This window comes from Tamandua tetradactyla, chromosome 7, assembly GCF_023851605.1.
Source record: "Tamandua tetradactyla isolate mTamTet1 chromosome 7, mTamTet1.pri, whole genome shotgun sequence".
Lineage (NCBI taxonomy): Eukaryota > Metazoa > Chordata > Mammalia > Pilosa > Myrmecophagidae > Tamandua > Tamandua tetradactyla.
In genome coordinates, this window is record NC_135333.1 from 139,254,953 (window position 1) to 139,273,812 (window position 18,860).

Here is an 18,860-nt window from a genome sequence, read left to right on the forward strand (position 1 = left end):
GGGCTATAAATTTTCCTCTCAGCACTGCCTTTGCTGCATTCCATAAGATCTTTTTTTTCTTTTTTTTGGCATGGGTAGGCTCTGGGAATTGAACCTGGGTCTCTGGCATGGCAGGTGAGAATTCTGCTACTGAGCCACCATTGCATCACCCATGCATTCCATAAGTTTTGATATGTTGTGTTCCATTTTCATTTGTTTTGAGATATTTATTGATTTTTCATGCAATTTCTTCTTTGACCCACTGATTTTTTAACAGAGTGTTGTTTAACTCCCAGATAGTTGTGTATTTTCTGGTTCTCTCTTTGTTACTGATTTCTGGCTTGATTTCATTATGATTAGAGAAAGTACATTGTATATTTCCAATCTTTTAAAACTTATTAAGACCTGTTTTGTGTCACAGTGTATGATCTTTCCTTGAGAATGTTCTATGAGCACTTGAGAAGAAAGTGTATCATTCTGTTTTGAGATGCAGTGTTCTATATATATATCTGTTAGGCCTAGTTCATTTATCATATTATTTAGGTTCTGTTTCTTTACTGATCCTCTACTTAGTTATTCTATTTATTGGAGAGAGTGGTATATTGAAGTCTTCTGCTATTATGGTAGAGTTGTCTGTTATTCTCTTCAATTTTGCCAGGTTTGCCTCATGTACTTTGGTACCGTTATTAGAAGCATAGATATTTATGGTTGTTATTTCTTCTAGTTGAATTGCCCTTTTTATTACTATTTAGTGTCTTTCTTTATCTCTTTTAACATTTTTGTATTTGAAGTCTATTTTGTCTAATACTAGTATAACTACCCCAGTTTTCTTTTGGTTACTGCTTGCATGATTTTTTTTCCATCCTTTCACTTCTAGCCTATTTTCATCTTTGGGTCTAAGATAAGTCTCTTGTAAACAGCGTACAGAAGGATAATATTTTCTAATCCATTCTGCCAATCTGTGTCCATTGATTGGAACTTTAATCTATTAACATTCAAAGTTATTAAAGTAAAGGCAGTTCCCAATTCAACCATCCTATCCTTTGGTTTTTACTTGTCAGATCTATTTTTTTCTCTCCCTATTTTATCCTTTAAGTTACTCTAACTAATATTCTTCAATTCTGTACCCTCCTCCAGACCTCTCTCTCCTGTTTTTTCTTTTTATCTGGCAGAACTTCCTTTAGTAGTTCTCATAGGGCTAGTCTCTTATTAACAATCCTCTCAGCTTCTGTTTATCTGTGAATATTTTAAACTCTTCCTCATTTTCGAAGGGCAGCTTTTCTGGATAGAGAATTCTTGGTTGGCAATTTTTCTCTTTCAGTATCTTATACATATTGTACCACTGCCTTCTTGACTCCACGTTGTCTGATGAGAAATCAGCACTTAGTCTTATTTGGCTTCCGTTGTATGTGGTGAGTCAACTTTTCTCTTGCTGCTTTCAGAATTTCTTCCTTCTCTTTGGCATTTGACAGTGTGATTACTATGTGTCTTGGAGTGGGTCTATTTGTATTTATCTGTTTGGAGTACATTGGGCTTTTAAAATTTGCATATTTATGTTTTTTATAAAGGGTTGGGAAATTTTCAGCCATTGTTTCTTCAAATATTCCTTCTGGCCCTTTTCCCTTCTCTTCTCCTTCTGGGACACCCATGATGTGGATATTTGTGTGCTTTGCATTGTCAATCATTTCTCTGGGACATTGCTGAAATTTTTACATGATTTTCTCTATTTGTTCTTCTGTCTGTTCAAATTTGGTTGTTGATCCATCTTCTAGCCTCCTGATCCTTTCTTCTGCCTCTTCAAGTCTACTCTCCTGTGTTTCCAGTATATTTTAAATTTCATCTATAATGTCTTTTATTTCCATAATCTGTTAATTTTCTATGTATTCTTTCAAATTCTTCTTTATGATATTCCAGTATCTTCTTAATATCCTTTATCTCCTTTTAGACATTTTTCTTCATTTCTTTGAATTGATTCAGGAGATTTTTGCACATCTTTGAGTAGATATTCCAGATGCTGTATTTCCACTGACTTTTTGATCTGTTTTTTGACTGGGTCATTTCTTTTTTGAGTTTTAGTATATTGTGTGATTTTTTTGTTAATATCTGGTCATCTGATTATCTTGATGGATCTTTTCTGAAGTTTGATTTCTCTCTCTTGTCTATGGTTTGGTTGTTGCCTGGGTTTGTACTAGGGCACTGCTTTGACAGTTGGATCATCCATATGTCACAGCCAAACAGGGTTGGGAACCCATGTACGGGTGTAGACCAGCTCCAATGGGCCTGGGATAGGGTCTGGAGAGGCTCTCAAAATCCCTGCAGTTCCCCTGCACTTTCCGGCCTGACCAGCAGATGGCACTGTTCAGTGACTTACTCATCCTCAGAAACTGTTTACCTTTTGGAGCCCAGCAGTATTTGACTGCAGGATTCCTGTGCTCTCACTTTACCAGCCAAGATCTGAGTCAGTGTGGGGCTGTGTCCCACTCTGTACTTGTGACAGCAGACTCCCTCAGCTACTCCAGGCTGCACCATCCCCCAGGCAAGGATCAGGCTCCCAGTTGCTATTTTCCTCAAGAGTGGGGAATGGGCACCAGGACCCAGGGCTGGAAACAGTCTCTGTTCACGTTTTCTCAGACTCTTCATCCTTCACTGATCTGGACCTTGAAATATCCTCCCCACTCCCTTGAGCCCCCACACAGTTGATCTGAGTAGTTTCTGCCTAGTTATTTGCTGCTTTTAGGGAAGATTTTGCAGTTACCTCCCTGATTCTCCATTTTGGAAATTCCTCCTTGTTGCCCTTTTGTATTCCACCCTCTCCCGTCGCTTAAGTCTTGCTGTGGGTCTCTTTGGGCTTGGGTCTCTGTGTCTGGATATAGGTGGAGGTGGGAAGGATCCTGGCTGTTGCCTCTGTGCCCTTCCCAAGGTGTGTGAAACTAAGTGAGGGGGTGGGGGGAGGACTGGTTGGTCTGGGATGGAAGTTTCCTACTTAATATTTTCCTCTTTCTTTGACTCAGTGTTTGTGGGATGCTTCTCCAGTCTATATCTTCTTCCAGAGTTCTGAACAAGTGAGACTTGTCCTTTTATTTGCTGAGTCTCTGGGAAGAGGTATTCAGTAGCTGTTATGTCACCATGTTGATGATGTCAAAAGACGCTTAATATCATTTTTATAATCACGGGGCACAACAATTCAATTAGGAAGTAATGAGAGCTGAGCTCAGGGTGATGGCAACAGAAAGAGAATCAATAATGAGAAAAATGGAAGATTAAGAATCAATATGATTTTGGAACTGGTTGGAAATAGTAAGAAAACAAGAGGAAATATTTTCTTCAACTTATGAGATTCTTTGTCATAAGTTTTTTTTTGATGTATCTTTTGCATTCAATTAAGCATATGAATTTAGTCTCTATATTTTCTTTATTATTGATTATGTCAGATTAATGGAGTCTTCCCATCAGGAATGATAAATTTATATGACATGATCCACAAGATTTTAGGAACTATGACTTATAATGCAGGCTTTATGGCCTCATGATGATTTCAATGAAGCCAAACTTTCATGTAATAAACAAAAGATTATTATTTCACTCTGGGATCAAGTAATGGAGGGCTGTAAAACATGAGGCTATTTTAAGGACACCGTTAGAACACATAAACATAAATTAAGTTTTAAGGCTTTAAAGTTTTGACCTCATGGAGCACTGTACATCCTTCATTTTTTATCACTCTTAAAGTTCTTTACTTACTCTTTCTTAGCCAGGAATTATGGTAGAAAAATGATGAAAAAAGAAGTGGAAGGGAAGGCGGCATAAGCAAAGTGTTTCCTCATCATTCTGGGAGTGGACTTGAATTATTCATGATAATATTCATTCATTCATTCATTCATTTATTCATTCAAGCACTTATTTCCAGGAACTTCTACTTTCCAGGAATTATGGTCTATGCATAAGAGATAAAGAAGCAATTACATCATAGATGTGCTTTTAAGAAGCTTAGAGGATATTGGGTAAGACAGATTGGCAAATAAAAAGTTTAAATACCTGAGAAGTGTCATAAATACTCCATGCATAAGGAATCATGAGACTAAAGTAGAAGGGAGCAGAGGAGAGGTAGTTGAATCAGAGCTGCCAGGATGAGCGGGAGGAAGAAATGAGTGGGAATGTGACAGAGGGAGTCTGGAATAGCTTCTAAGAGGAAGAGATGATTGAATTTCCCTCCTCCTATTCCCTTCCTACTTCTACTCCTACTCTTCACCTTTGGACCTTCCCTTAAATCAGGCCGCCAGACTGTGGTATTTTATTGCCTTTAGGAAGACATGTGATAGCAGAAAGCAGAGGCATTTGAGTGCTATCTTTGGCTTTGAGTTTTAAAGGCTGGACCTTCATTGGAATGGGCTAGATTTAGGGCATGGAAATCAGATATGGAAAAATATGAATTGATTAAGAGCAGGGTTTCCATTCTTAAGACCTAAGGAAGAGTCCTTGGGCTCAGGGGAGGGAGAAGTGTTGGAGGTGCTGATTTGAGAGTGCTGGTACCAGTGAACCCCTGTATCAATTGTGGCTAAGCCCTGGGGAGACGGCAGATCTTCAGCAGAGGGAACCCTGATCTTTGGTAGAGCCATGAGAAGTGGCTACATGATGTGTCAGGCAGGTGGGGCTTTAGACATAGAGATGTCGATGGCACCATGTGAGATGATTCTTGGTCATCAAAGAGTGACTTGGACATAGCTGACAAAGGACAAGAAAGAGGGAGAGGGAGCAAATAACTGCTGAAAATGAAGTGGCTGCATGGACACCAGCAAGGGACAACTTGGTAGTAACTGTCCCAGATGGATATTTGGGGACCAAAGATATATGGACATTTAGTATATGACAGTTGAGAGAGATGACAAAAAGGTGGTTGGGGCCCCTACTTTTTGTGTTGAGGAAGTCTCCTCAAGGTTTAGATGAACCCAAGGGAAAGTGGGAGGCAGGTGAATTATTAAAGGGTTGAGATTACATTTCTACCATTTAGATGGAATGGAGTCTAGAAATAAAGTTTAGGTTGAGTTATAGAGAAATTAAATAACATTTCTTGTCACCTTCATTTGTGGATCTATCCTCATTACACTGGTGGTGTTATTCAGGGGAAAATAGGGGTAGGGAAAAGGACAGGTTCTTGGCAAGTCTTATGTTCTAGGCTTAAAAGAATGTCCAGGTAGCAGGATGGCTGTATGTGAGTATTTAGCAGGAAATAGGGCTGAACAGAACCTGTCATGAGCAAGATCAGAAAGATGTTTCATTTTTCATAAACAGGAATTATCGATTTCTTCCTAAAGGCAATATGAACCCACAGGACTACTTTAAAAAGAGAACACTCAAATGTAATTTAGAAAACCAGTGTTTGAGATGTCTAGAGTATCGACTGGAAGAGGACAGGATTCAGGGCAGGGCGACCAGTAGAGAGATTGCTTGTGAGAAATGGGGAGATGTTGAATCCCTGGTGGAACTGGCAGTGGACAGGAAGGGACATCTTGCCAGATCTTCACTGGCAAGACGGGAAGTAGGAAAGGAGAAAGGGGAGGAATTGAGGATTATTACCAGGGTTCCAGGATTCAGAATAAAAAAGAAGAGGAATGATTTGATGAAGATTTTGAGTTCAATTTTTTAATATTTTCCACTTGAGGTGCTTAAGGGAGAAGAGGATGGAGCTATATCTAGTAAAGAGCTGGAGTCTGGGTATGGCCCTCATCAGAGGAGTGTTATGGGCCGGAGGCACTTCTTTAAGAATCATCAGATCAGTGTAAAAGGTAGTAAGAGAAGCATGGCTGTATTTCTCAGGGAGGAGAGAGGAGGACATAGGATGAAACTGGGCAAAGGGCAGAATGGCATCTGTTTGGGGGACTAAAAGGAGCCATTAAAGAACCAGAAAAATGACGTCTTTGGTAGATCGAAAGAGGAGTAAGTTTCACAAGAGAAGAAATCATTAGTGCCAGATGTGAAGAGATGAAACGCATGGTTTGGATTTGGTAGTTAGGCCAGTGATAGACTTGGAAAGTATATGTGAGAGAAACAGTGAGGATGGAGGGTTGGAGATAAACAGTGAGGCAACAAATATACCCTGCTTTTACAAGATACTTATCTGAGAAAGTAAGGTAAGACAAGAACTGCAGGTGGAACTGTTAAGGGAGAGTTTCTCTGATATGTGAAAGAGAGCCTGTTTCCATGCCAAGGGGATAGATTTAGCAAAAAAAGGATACAGTTGAAAATATAGAAGGGAAATTGATGAAGTAAGTTATGAGATTTGGGATGCATCACCTGGCGCCCTTGTGGAGAGAATAGCTTTCTCCTGCTCCAAGAGGAGAAGAAAGTGGGAAGGTAAGAGCAAAAGTGCAGGGATATTTTTAGCTGAAAGAACATAGAATTCATTTAAAACTGATTGCATCCTTTTGCTGGAGTTCCCTAGTGGACTACAAAGGTTCGTAAGACAACATTCCTGTAGTCTCATTTCTTAAACTTTCATTTCAATTAAATGAATGCATGGACGGTTCACCTTACACTCCTTGAAATTCTAATATGCCCAGGAGTGGCATGCAAAGAGCACAGTGATAGATATTTTATCACTGACCTTGCTTAGAATTGCTAGTGCATGGTGGTAATAAAAATTAATCTGAGTTTTAGTCAGTCTTATTATTAGCTTTACATCTTCGATGCACCTCCTTACTGCCTGCATCTGGCAGAATTTGCTTTCTGTTCCTTGGTACACCACTGAGGCCAGATCCCTGCTTCAAGGTTTCTCTTTGATGCAAACATACACCCACAGAATTGATCTGCATAACAAAAGTGAAAAAACTGTAACGAAATTAAGAAGTTTAATCCCTTCGTTTTCAGAAAAGGAAGTAAGGCCCAGAGAGGTGAGTGACTCACATGAGGCCTCAGTCAGGGGATGATGGGACAATTGGGTCTGGAATCTTGTTCTCCCAACTCCTTGTTGGCCTCAGGGAGAAAGTCTCATTGAGTCTAACTTTCCAGGTTACAGCTCCAAAAGCAAAGTGTGGAATTCAAATAAGGGACTGGCCCACGGAAGCCCACAGGAATCTGAATCCACCCACTTAGTCTTTTGAGGGAAGGATTGGAAAGAAGGACTTGACTGTTCTCCATTTTCCTTCTATTATGGAGTTAGAGTGTTCTCCCTTTAATAGACTTTAGAGATCATCCAGACAAATTCCCATTTGGCATATCATTCATTCTCTGACCCATCTTTCAAAGAATTTTGAGTGACAGACATTGTCTTCAGCAGTTCTAAAAGCCCCAAACTATTTTATGAAAGGTCTCTGTATGTGTTTGTGCATGTGACTCATCGCTATTTGCTCATATCTGTAGGGTATTACAATACATCATGAGAAATACAATCAAAATTTACATGTATGATCTAAAAGAAAGTGCTTGATAGAAAATGGAGATAAAGGAAATAACAGAAGTAAGAACGTGGGATCAAACCTTGAGAACTTAGCTCTCCTATTACCCTGGTATGAAATGCTGGATGCAATATAAATCATAATTTAAATACAAAAATGAGGCTTCTTATTTTCAGAAATACCATGGGAAAGTTTTACTTCGTATTCTAAGGAAGCAAAGACTCAACCCCTCATCCATGTACTGTATATATTGTAGTTTTCAACATGAGATTTACTTTAAGCGGGAATAAATCAGTATAAGTACATCATGAAGGTAGATAAGGCAATAAAAATAATGTCATAGATCTTGAGATATTTACTGTTTATCATTTTGCTCAAAGGAAGCTCAGAGGAATCACAAAAAAATAATTTGTCACATAAACTCCTTCTACCTGACTCCAAGCAGCGTGGGCTGTGGTGTAAAACACCACAAGCTCATTTCCACTTCCTCTAACTTCCAGAATTTGATGACAATTAAACCAGGTAAGCACACGTTAAGCCAGTAAGCTCCCAATAAGCACTCAATAAACAGTTATGAAAAATGTCCCGTCCCTGAATTTGAATTTTGCTTGTTTCCACGTGAGCTTAGGCAGAGTGCGATGAAACTAAGCAATTTCGTGGAGCATAGCCAGACTCTTTTGGGAGGACAAGACCCCTCCTGGGGTCCATTTGGCATGAATGAGTCCACCCACTTACGTCAATCATCTCGGTTCTGGCCTTGCCAGCTGGTCAATACTCTTTTCTTTTTTAAAAAAGCAAGTGGTAGAGGGCTGCAGATAAAATTTGTACCTCTCCTGAAGTCCTACAGGCTTCATCCTGAACGGAGAAGGGCAGGCAGCGGCGGCAGCTCTGATCTCAGGTGGGCACCGGCCCTGTGGGTCCACGACGACGGTCAGCGCCCTGGGGGCCTGCTCGGGCTGGACCATGCTGTGAGGTGCCTTTCCCTCAGCCTGTGCTGGCTGTAACGCGAGGGGCGAGAGGGGGATCTCCTGGTTTTTCTCTTTGTCTTGTCTCAAGGAAAGCTGGAATTTTTCTCTCAGTCTGTGGAGGAGCTACAGGAGGAGATAGAAAGAGCTTTTATTTTTTCTCACAACGAAGTATGATCTCTTCTACCTCACCCCAAAACAAAACCAAGGTTTAATAATACTAAATAAGCACAGCCCTCTAGGGGGGTGTCTCAGCTTAAGATACTGAGATTTTTCTCAAAAAGATGTGTTCGTATTTCCAGTCATGCTGCACATGCATATTAAATATACGTGTGCGTGAATGTGTTCCTCAAAGATATATTCAAAAGCAAATTTGGTTAACTTTCTTAAAGTGCCAGATAACAATGTGATCACATGGGAGTTTGTATTTGAAATGATGGAAATGGAAGGCTTTTAGAGGGAATAGTATGAAATATGGGAATATGACATGAATCTGAACAGAAATCTGCATCCTATACAACACAGAAAAAAAAAGTCTTGCAGAATACTAATAAACCATAATTTATGCTATAAAACCACAATTTATGCTATAAACCATAATTTCTAATGTTAGTAAATACCTACATCAGTCATACATTGAACTTGAGTATTTGATAAATACTTGAAAAAATTAAATTTAGGCTACCTATCCAAGAACAATTTGGACAGCCAAGATTCTCCCTTATTCCTTGACCCATAAGAACAAAGCAAAAGTATTACTTTCCTCCAATGCCCAGGAGAGCTCTTTCTGGAAGGGCTAGTTCAGTTCAGGCAAAAATGGTATGATCATCACTTTTAAACTTTAAAAAGAATTGGACTGGCTTTGCTGGAATACTCCATGGGTCAAATTGTTGGGTAGGCAAAGTTGGTCTTGTGTTCTCCCCTTTCTACAGGCCCCCCCACCTTCTTTTCTCTTGATGTTGACTATTCCAATTCTTGCAGAAACTATGCATCCTTACGTTTCATCCAGTCTGCTCTCAGGAAATGATTTGATAAGTTAATTCACAAGATGCTACTTAACCCATTATCTGCAACTGTCTAAGGGTACACAGCACCAGTGACAACTGTTTCTTTAAAAGCTTTAAATTGAGCTTCCCTACTTACTGCCGGGCTCCATTAGCTAAATGACTGTTACCTTAGGGGGTGAGGGATTTTTTGGTGCTTTTCAATCACATTTCCTCTAACTAGTCAAGAGGATAATTTTGTCTCCTCTTTCAAAGTTTCTTTACGTTCTAGTTAATCTCTGTATTTGAGATCTATTAGAAATACACAAAGTCTAAATATATTTTTTCCTTGTGAAAGACAAATAGACAGAAAAGAAAATTTGGTATAGAGGAGCTGAATACCTATCATAATTTACTATAGAGCAATTTTAAAAAATATCTGCCCAGATTTTCAAAATAATACTGGAAAAAAAGTCTGTTAAAAAAAACCATATTATAAAAATAATCAGATAGAACGGAAACACAATGCTCTAAGTTGAAAATGCATCAAGCTGAGATTAAAAAGAAAGAATCTAAGACACCAAAAGCTTAGTAGCAGAACGTAAATCTTCTTTGCAAGCAATAAAGAACAAAATTGATGATGGAGAAAAATATAATCAGTAGTATATATGGTAAACTTGAGAGACTGTCTTGGATGAAGCCAAAAAGGATAAATGGATGAAAATGAAAACAAAGAAAAGGTTATGGATGGAGGTCAGAGAAGAGTCACTGTAGATGATAAACCAGAATAAATGAAAGAGAAGTAAGTCATTCAAAATTATTGTTCAGTGCCCACTATTTATCCTGGATTGTGAAAAGTCCAGGGGATTCAACTAAGAATGAAATAGACTGGATCTCATTCTTATGGAACACAGGGATATAAAATGAAATAAATTCTTAAGTTAAGAAAAACTGTAAACATTAAACTAAATGAAAAAACCCAGGCACAAAGGAACAAATATTATGTGATCCCACTCATATAGACTATCTAAAATAGGCAAATTCATAGACATATAATGCAGATTCCAGGCTATCAGGGGCTGAAGGACAGGGAATAGGTAGGTATTGCTTAATGGGTAGAGAGTTTTTGTTTTGGTTGATGAAATACTTTTAGTAATGGAAGTTGGTGATGGTGTGACAACATTGTAAATGGAACTATATCACTAGATTATACCCTTAAAAATAGATAAAATGGCAAATATTATATTATTGATATGTTACTACAATTTAAAATGCTGCATAGGTCAATTGAAAGAGGAGTAGATGTGAGAAGAAAATGGAGCAATTTTCATAGTTTTGAGAAACATTTGTATATCACAAAGGATTCCTGAATTTCGTACCTATATAAGTTGATGTTTATGAATAGGAAGTCAATAGAAAGAATTTCTAAACACATAAGGCCTCAGAAAATATACTACCTTAGTACTTTTCCTGAAAAAAATGTCCTCAAAGATATATTCCAATCATCAGAGAGAGGACTCAAAGTATGAACTAAAGAAATAGACAATGTAATATAAAAAGAGCTTTGAAATTATCTAAACATAGAGAGGAAACTAAATTTAATTGCATCTCAGGTTCAACAATTTAGATTGTAGTTTTAAGAAATAAAGTTGGTGGAGGACATAGAGGTAAAAAGTAGGGGTGAATATACACTAAATAACTTCCTAATTGGCGGTGCAGAGGGAATCCGATAGAACGCTCACTAGAGGCTGTTCTGGCCTCATTATACATTAAGGAAACTTCAGTCTAGACAAGTAATGTAGCTTGCCTGAAGTTATTAGTTAGCTGTTGTAGAGCGAAGACCCAAAGTTTATCTTGATTTGTAGAACGCTGGAAAAATGCACTTTCCATCTCCTTACATTACTTCTGCGGCTGCACTTCCCCATGCCACAATACTTAACGGTAACTATGAAATGACATCTGCGGCACATGTGATTCTCATCACTGGGTCTCAAAGCCCCTGAATCTAAAAGCATGCCTTTTGTGGGCTGAAAGAAGGTCTCTTTAAGGAGAAGGACTTATAACTTAGAAATGCACATTAGAAATTGAGCTGCTAGAAAATAAAATAGAATCCTTATCGTCTTTTGTGTCATTTAACTTCTTCATAACCTGGAAACTTCTATATTGATGGTATTCCTTGACTCTAGTATATAGAGCTGAATCTTAAATTTTGAACAACAATGGGTTCTGAATATTCCCTTAAATTACCATATAATGAAATAAAAGGATGTCTAATAGTAAGTAATAAGACAAGTTTTCTTATTAATTTTCTTATTATAATCATAAGAAATTTTGAATACATGGACTATGCTTTCTTGAAACTATAGGGTAGAAAATATTGAAAATGAAAGCCCTTATTCTGTACATAGTGCTTAAGGGTGGAGAAGGTTTATAATTTTCAACCTCTTTTCAGTTTGCATAACTCTCACAAGGTACTTTGCGACCACTCTGCAAAAGCAAAATCCACAATAGAATAATACCAAATGAATGACACATGTGTTAAGTTTACTCTATTAAGCACTAATAAAAAATGAAGTAAAAGAATTTAAAGTGGGATAGTTTTTTAAAAATAGCAAGTTATTTTCCTGATAAACAAGTATCTCTGCATAATACTCAAATATATTGAGTAGAACCTAATGTATGTATTATGAATTCTAAGCTCTTCACATCTAAATATAATAGGTATACAAGTACAGTTGTTTGCCTATTTACACTTGGGTTTTTGGATAAATGAGAATGAGAGAGGAAATAAAATGAACTGAACTGAGAAACAAAATGAAATTAAGAAAACCAAGGAAATGTTGACCTTCCCAATGGTTCCTAGTAAGCAGGTCATTTTATGATTCCGTGTTGTGTAAAACAAGCTCTGGTCCAAAGTTCTGTGCCATCCACGAGCTTCTGTTCTTGGTGAGGGACCTTCGTCACATATGTTGTAGTCAGTCATCTATTTACTTCCTCTTTTGGTCAGAGGTCAACTTTTCAGGCTGTCTCTGTATAGTATATGCCCAAAGGGATTTCTACATCTTTTCATTAGGGAAAAACAGAATTTGGAGACTATATATTGCTTAGAGGTACTCTTTAAAATCCTCGAGAGAGATTGGGCTGTCTGAAAAAATATGGAGGAAACTGAAGATGTTGTTACTTGGCAACAGGGCAAGTCGTCATGGGATTAAACTATCAGGCGCTGCTTCTCAACCAACAGGGAATCTACCGCTCAGGGCACAATGTCTGGAGAGAGTTATCACAACTGGAGGGGAGGTTTGCCATCCCTGGCAGAGGCCAGGGATGCTGCTAAACACTCTACAATGCACAGGACAGATCTCTTCACAAAAAAAGAATTATCTACCCCAAAATGTCAATTCTGCTATTGAGAAGCCCTGGCATAGGGATCTTAAAAATCACTTGGTAAAGTCTCCTCATTTCACACTTAAGCCTAGAGCGGTTGCATGACTTATGCAATGTCAGAAGTACAGTCTGGAATCTGGGTTTCCCGACTTCTGGGCTGTTGACATTGGCATGTTTTTTCCATATCCCTAAATGCTTCTTCCGAACCTTTGCCCCAAAGCCCCTGAAAAGTGGGTCAGAGACTTTTCTCCATGTAGAGCTATGTCTGGAATGCAGCTTATTTCTCTATGTGGATGCACTTTGTTTTAAAGCTCATCCTGCAAATTTGTTCTAAACAATGGCAAGCCAGCATTTGTTTTTCATCATTAAGAGTTTGTCGCTTGAATTTTGGGATGCAATAAAGTCATCTGATCAATTGAAAGAGGAAAAGAGAAAGGAATATTGGGTGAGAGGAGCTGGAAAAGTCAAACTATAGCAAAGGAAATAAACAGTAACAAGAAAAAGAGGACCAGAGAAACACAAAAATGGAAGGAAGATTTTTTTTTAATTTATATAGCTCCTTAGCAACTTATAATTTTCATTTAAAAATCTCATAAGTAAGTAACACTTAAAATATCTTGTTTGGATTAAAACATGTCCAAGTTTTTAAATTATGCCTTTAATCAACAGTTTGTAGCACTTATTCTTTGCAGTATTTTACAGTTAATTCTGATAAAGTTTATTCAATCATTAAAAGAAAAAATTCAATACATATGAATCAGTCTCTACAACAATCCAGAAACAAGACACTGTGATACAAAGGTATACACACACACTTCTCTGTTCACAAGGAACCCATAGGCTTCCAGAGGAGACAGACGTGTAAAATTACATCAAGAACAAGTTAACAAATGCAAATCTAGAGGTATGTCTAGAGGATATGATATGGCACGCATTTAGCAATTCTGTCTTGGTGGAATGTCTCTGAGTGATAAAGGCACTCACATCTATTATTGGCCCCTTTTGCTATCAGAAATTGATGTTCACAAGATAGAATGACAGGCCTGGAAGAAACTACAGTTTAATTCCTTTATGCATGGAATCATGGCAAAAAGCACACACTATTAATCCAGACAAATTTGGGTTTGAATTCCAAACACCCCACCTTTCACCCCAATAAATGCACGTTGTGTGTTCCTTTTTTTTTTTTTTAACATTACGTGTTCTTGGTCAAGTCACTTATCGTCCCTGAATTTTGGTTTTCTCATCAAGAAAATTAAGAAACTAAAATTAAGTGTTTCGTACTAGGCATTGCAGTAAGTGGGCATACTTAGAAGATATTTAGTTATTATTATTATTAAAAGGGTTGTATTCTTTGTTAAATGGTTTTTATTAATACAGAGAAAAACTGAAAAATATTTTGAGACGTATACCTACTTGGAAAATGATTCTGGAATCAATCATTCCAGCTAGGAATCTAGTCCTAATTCCCTCAACCCCAAGGGACTGTATATTACAAGTTAGAAAAGTGTAGCTATTTATGTTCAACTTTGACACATTTATTATGTGATTCTCAGGCTATAGCAAGTGGTCTTAAAAAGGGTATAGGTTTTCCTTCTTCAGCTCCCTTGATCATGATCAGAGAAACTCTTTGCATCACATATTGGTGCTTTCCCTATGGCTCTAACATGTCAGATGTTTTAATGGCCCAAGCAGGGGTTTTTACGCATTTTCTAAAACTGCTTTCCAGTGCAGTGCTCTGGCCCTTAGACCTCTCTACCTCCCTCTCATAAACACCTTTTCACTAGTTAATAAACCTCTAAGTATACTTAGAGATCAAATTTAGATGAAAAAATAGAGTGTTCTTTCTATTATTTTATTCAAGTTTAAGAACTAATTTTTCTTAGGAATAAATTTCTTACACTTAAAGCAGACTGAATGGATTGGAAGTTGCCCACACATATTTTCTTGGAAAATTGTATTTGTCTATTTGTCGCTCCACCCACTCTACATTCACTTTTGAGAGGTGCTAAATAAGTCGCACATTTGAAAATGTCATGCCTGTCTAATTTTATGCTGGGCAACGTGAAAAAAATTTTGTATTTTAAGGAAAGTAAACAATATGCCACATTTCAAAAATGTTGCCAAGTCTATGTTATTGTTATATAGTGCATACAATCCTCTATTACAGCAATTTACCTATATAATTTCATAATAAAAAAGCACATGCTTTTCATTTCTATGGTGTGTAGGAAGAAGGCTGGATGCAAATTACAGTATTTAGTCTTTCATAAATATAATTAAAGCCAGAAGGAAAATTCTGAGTTATATCTTCTCATTGACCATAGAATCAACAAAATTATGGGAAACAGAATTAGAATATATATGTTTGAGGGTCACAAAAGTGATAGCATGACTCAGAGGTCCAAGTAAAAAACTTACTTTAAATCAAGATCGTTTTCAAAAACATTTGAGCATTTACAAAGACAAGCTTATTTTAGAGAATCACATTTGATATGTACCCAAAGGTGAAGTGTTTGTTGACTTGTCACAGTAGTAAGTTAGCATCAGCTAAACTTAGCTTCTTTTCAGCCTTGTCTATTAGGTAGTATTTATTTTCCCCTCACTATCAATTCCTTTCTATGCACTGCCCGATTCCCTGCTACTTTTTTTTTTTTTTTTTCGAGATAGTGTTGCCAGATTTGGCTTCCTAGTTTCTTGGCCATGCAGCAAGAAAGAATTCAAGGGCATAGCACAGCATAGAGTAAGCAGGCACTAAATTTATTGAGAACACATATTAAGAGGACATGTGGGCACTGTCACAAAGACAGAGGCAAAAAAAGGCGAGGGGGTCCCCTACTACGTTTTTTTTTTTTTTGAGGGGATGCATGGTCCGGGAATTGAACCCAGGTCTCCCGCATGGAAGGCGAGCATTCTACCACTGAACTACTCATGAACCACCCCTGCTATATTTTTAAGTGACACTTTGACATTAAAATTTGATACTGTTTGGAACCTAGCATACTACTTCTTTCTTTCATTTTCTCAAAACTGTTTTAATACAGATCAAAAAGATTGCTTCTTTCTCACTACCTCCCTGACCAATCATTTTCTTATTCCATCCTTCTCCTTCCAGGAAATGGGAGCACCACCACCGGGGTAATCAAGCCAGATAGCTTAGGAGTCATCCTTACTGTTTTTCTTTCCCTCTCCTAGAGTCACTGCAGAGCAAGTTGTGTCAGTTCCCCCTTCACCCATTCATTTCCCTCTCCCCATTTCACCACCACCCTCTACTCTGAGCCACATCATCTTTCTCATGTGGCTGTAGAATTAGCCTTCGGAGCAGTCCTCTTGCTCCCACATCCCCTCACCTTCTGCCACAACCAGCACATAATGTGATCTTTTCCATACAAATTAGAGCACATCAAGGCTCTGCGTAAAACTCTAGGCTGCAGCTCTTCTCCTTGAAACCAGGCAGGGTACATATAGTATCCTCTGCCTGGGCGGCCCCTTCCTCACAGTTCCACGAGTTGCTCATTGCTATCATCACAGCGCAAATGTCCCAATTGCTGTGCTCAATCACTCAATGTTATGATATCCTTTTCACGGCACTTATTGCTATTTGATTTTTAAAAAATAATATTAACTTAATTATTGTCTGGGTCCTCCTTTAAGTACAGGCTTCACAAGTACAGGGAACCTGCCTGTTTTGTTCTCTCCTTTAACCATTGTATAAACAACAAACCCACAGTGGATGGTTCACAGGAATTTGGTGATTGAATGAATGGATGAATCTAACAGCCCAATAAAGAGCAATCGTCTATACTTTTCAAGTGCTCTTTACCTTAATTATTCTAATGACTTTAAAACAGACTTATCTTGGTTTTTCACCTTTACATTGGAGTTTTGCAAATATCGGTAAAGGAAGTTTTGTCACTTGACCCTAATGGGGTGAGGGTATGGCTATTGCAGATTCTTTAGCTGCAAGAGTCCAATTTACTAGATAGGGATTTATTTAGTTATGTTGGATACATGGATTCCTTGAGTTACAAATGCAGAATCTTCAACATATATGTTAAAAGCTCTGCCTGCCTCTCTCTGCCCTCCACTACTCAGAGGCTGCTATAAATCTGCTCTCCTATTTTACTCCTTGTATCTTTGCTTCTGTTTTTCTGGGTCCCATCCATTTATCTCCTGAAAAAAATCTCCATTCCTGTCACTATCCACTCCTTTTCATTCTTTCCCTCCTACCATCCTTTTCCATCTGTGAGGCAGAAAAATACCCTAATTGTGACTAACAGCACTCGAGATTTCCTGTATTAAGGAAAAGAATAATCAGATATTTTAAAGTATGATTAAATATAACAAGGACTACACCCTGTAAAATATTTAAAAATGCCCAGAAGTCTTTCCTATGGTCTCCACAAAGTCTCTAACTTCTTCTCATTAAAACTCTTTCTTCTTAATCTCCACCATTTAAGATATAAAAACCAATTTCCTTACTCAATTCTTAGATTATTCTTTGTTTATTATGTCCCATTTTATTACAAGTCTGCTTTCTTACTATCTATCCCATAGGATGTGCCTCTCAATTCAAAGCTATTATCATCAGGATGACAGCTATAGGGTGCTTTCGCTGCTTTCCATACTTTGGGATCTAAGAAACAGCTCTCTTCACCCTATTCATGACTTGAATTGTTTTATATCTTTGAGTTTAGAACCACTGAGTCTCCAGAGACCTAATCTTTCTAATGTAAACCCCTTTCTAGTAGGAGGAGGACAAATGAATATCTAAAAAACTGCTTTGCAACACTGTTGACTGTGGATACAATAAGTCGCCTGATGGTTTTGGGGGCATTTAAGACCAAGAAGGAAGATTTTTAAAAAGTGCCAAATTAAAAAGAACATAGCTTACAGGAAAAGATATTAAAACCCACTCATAAATTCAAATATTATATGTCACATCAAACATTTTTCAAAAGGACAGAAAAAAAGTTATTCTATTTGAAAAATAACAGTAGCTCATGCAACTCCAAATATTCCTGCCTAGTTTAGGGGTTAAGGTATATTGTTGGTACTATTTTTTTTAATTAGAAATTTTTTTTCTTTAGAAATATGTTTTAAAAGACCATGAATTAGTAATCTAAGGAGTTATTGCAGATATACATTTTATGTTATTCATTCACCTCCAAAATTAGTTGATTAAAACCTCTGAGCATATAATCACCCTCCTCTTCATCCTGGCATTTCTTACAATGCTTCCAAGACCATTTAAAAATAAGGAAATCCGTTACTCCTTATGGAGCACACATAAGGATCCCTGAGACATATTCTCCCTCTTTTTTTTCTGAGTTGCATAAAGATGATATAAAAGAAGAAATAAATCAAGCCCAAAGAGTTCCCATGAGACTTCATTGACGTTGAGGGCTTCAGTGACCTCAGTAAATCACTTTCTAAAGCTCCATTCTCAGGGTTGATCAAGTTACTAGAAGCCTCAGTGCAGTTACTACCTTACCATGCAGTTCCACTTCCATAATTTCAAAGTCTTTCCTTTAGCAAGCACTCTGCTGTCGGATATGAAATATTTCCAACATAAAAGAATGCATTGTGTCTCTTCCTATCAGTCTTTTCAGCATTCATTTGAATGGCAAGGTAGCCAATAATATTAAGCAGTGGACTCAGCAAAGGATAAAATAAATAAAGAAGCAGACTTACCATCAAGCACGTTACTATAATAACAAAGATGCTGAGAAAAATGACAACAGCATAAAATCCTTCTTTGCTCCAGATTTTGTCCGCTTCATGCTGCCCTGGTAAAACATTTTTCTTTAAAAGCAAAACAGAAAGTCCGATGTTAAATGACAGCTTAAGTAGACTGGCGCTCTTATCAGACACTAAACATATTTTTAGCTTTATTCCATTCAGTGGAGTGGAGCACACCTACATCCCCCGCTGCCAGAGCTGCTCCTCAATCTGATCTAAGACAACAGACTGCAATCCTCATGCATCTAGAGATTATTTTATCTTTTGTATGGGAACAAGCACACTGGTATGGCACACCCGGGTGCCAGGCTGCGTAAATATCCCTTATAGGCTCTCCTGGAAACTACCTGGTTCATAGGTGAGAGAGTTGTATTCTTTCCCGTGCTGAGGAAATTGTCTCTGCAGCTTTCCTCACC

At 37.8% G+C, this 18,860-nt stretch overlaps 1 protein-coding gene and 1 long non-coding RNA gene across 3 annotated transcripts in view; one reads left to right on the forward strand and one right to left on the reverse strand.

Annotated features, from left to right (window-relative positions):
• Positions 1–18,860, reverse strand: part of PTPRR (protein tyrosine phosphatase receptor type R) — a 137,393-nt gene that overhangs the window by 109,250 nt on the left and 9,283 nt on the right. For both annotated transcript variants that reach the window (XM_077111433.1, XM_077111434.1), the window contains exons 3-4: positions 18,397–18,507; positions 8,199–8,461 (exon numbers count right to left, since the gene is read on the reverse strand). In XM_077111433.1, the coding sequence (XP_076967548.1) occupies positions 8,199–8,461; positions 18,397–18,507 (374 nt within the window). The remainder of the gene's footprint in view (positions 1–8,198; positions 8,462–18,396; positions 18,508–18,860) is intronic.
• The window catches only part of LOC143642706 (uncharacterized), a 64,623-nt gene that overhangs the window by 19,732 nt on the left and 26,031 nt on the right, over positions 1–18,860 (forward strand). The window lies entirely within an intron of this gene.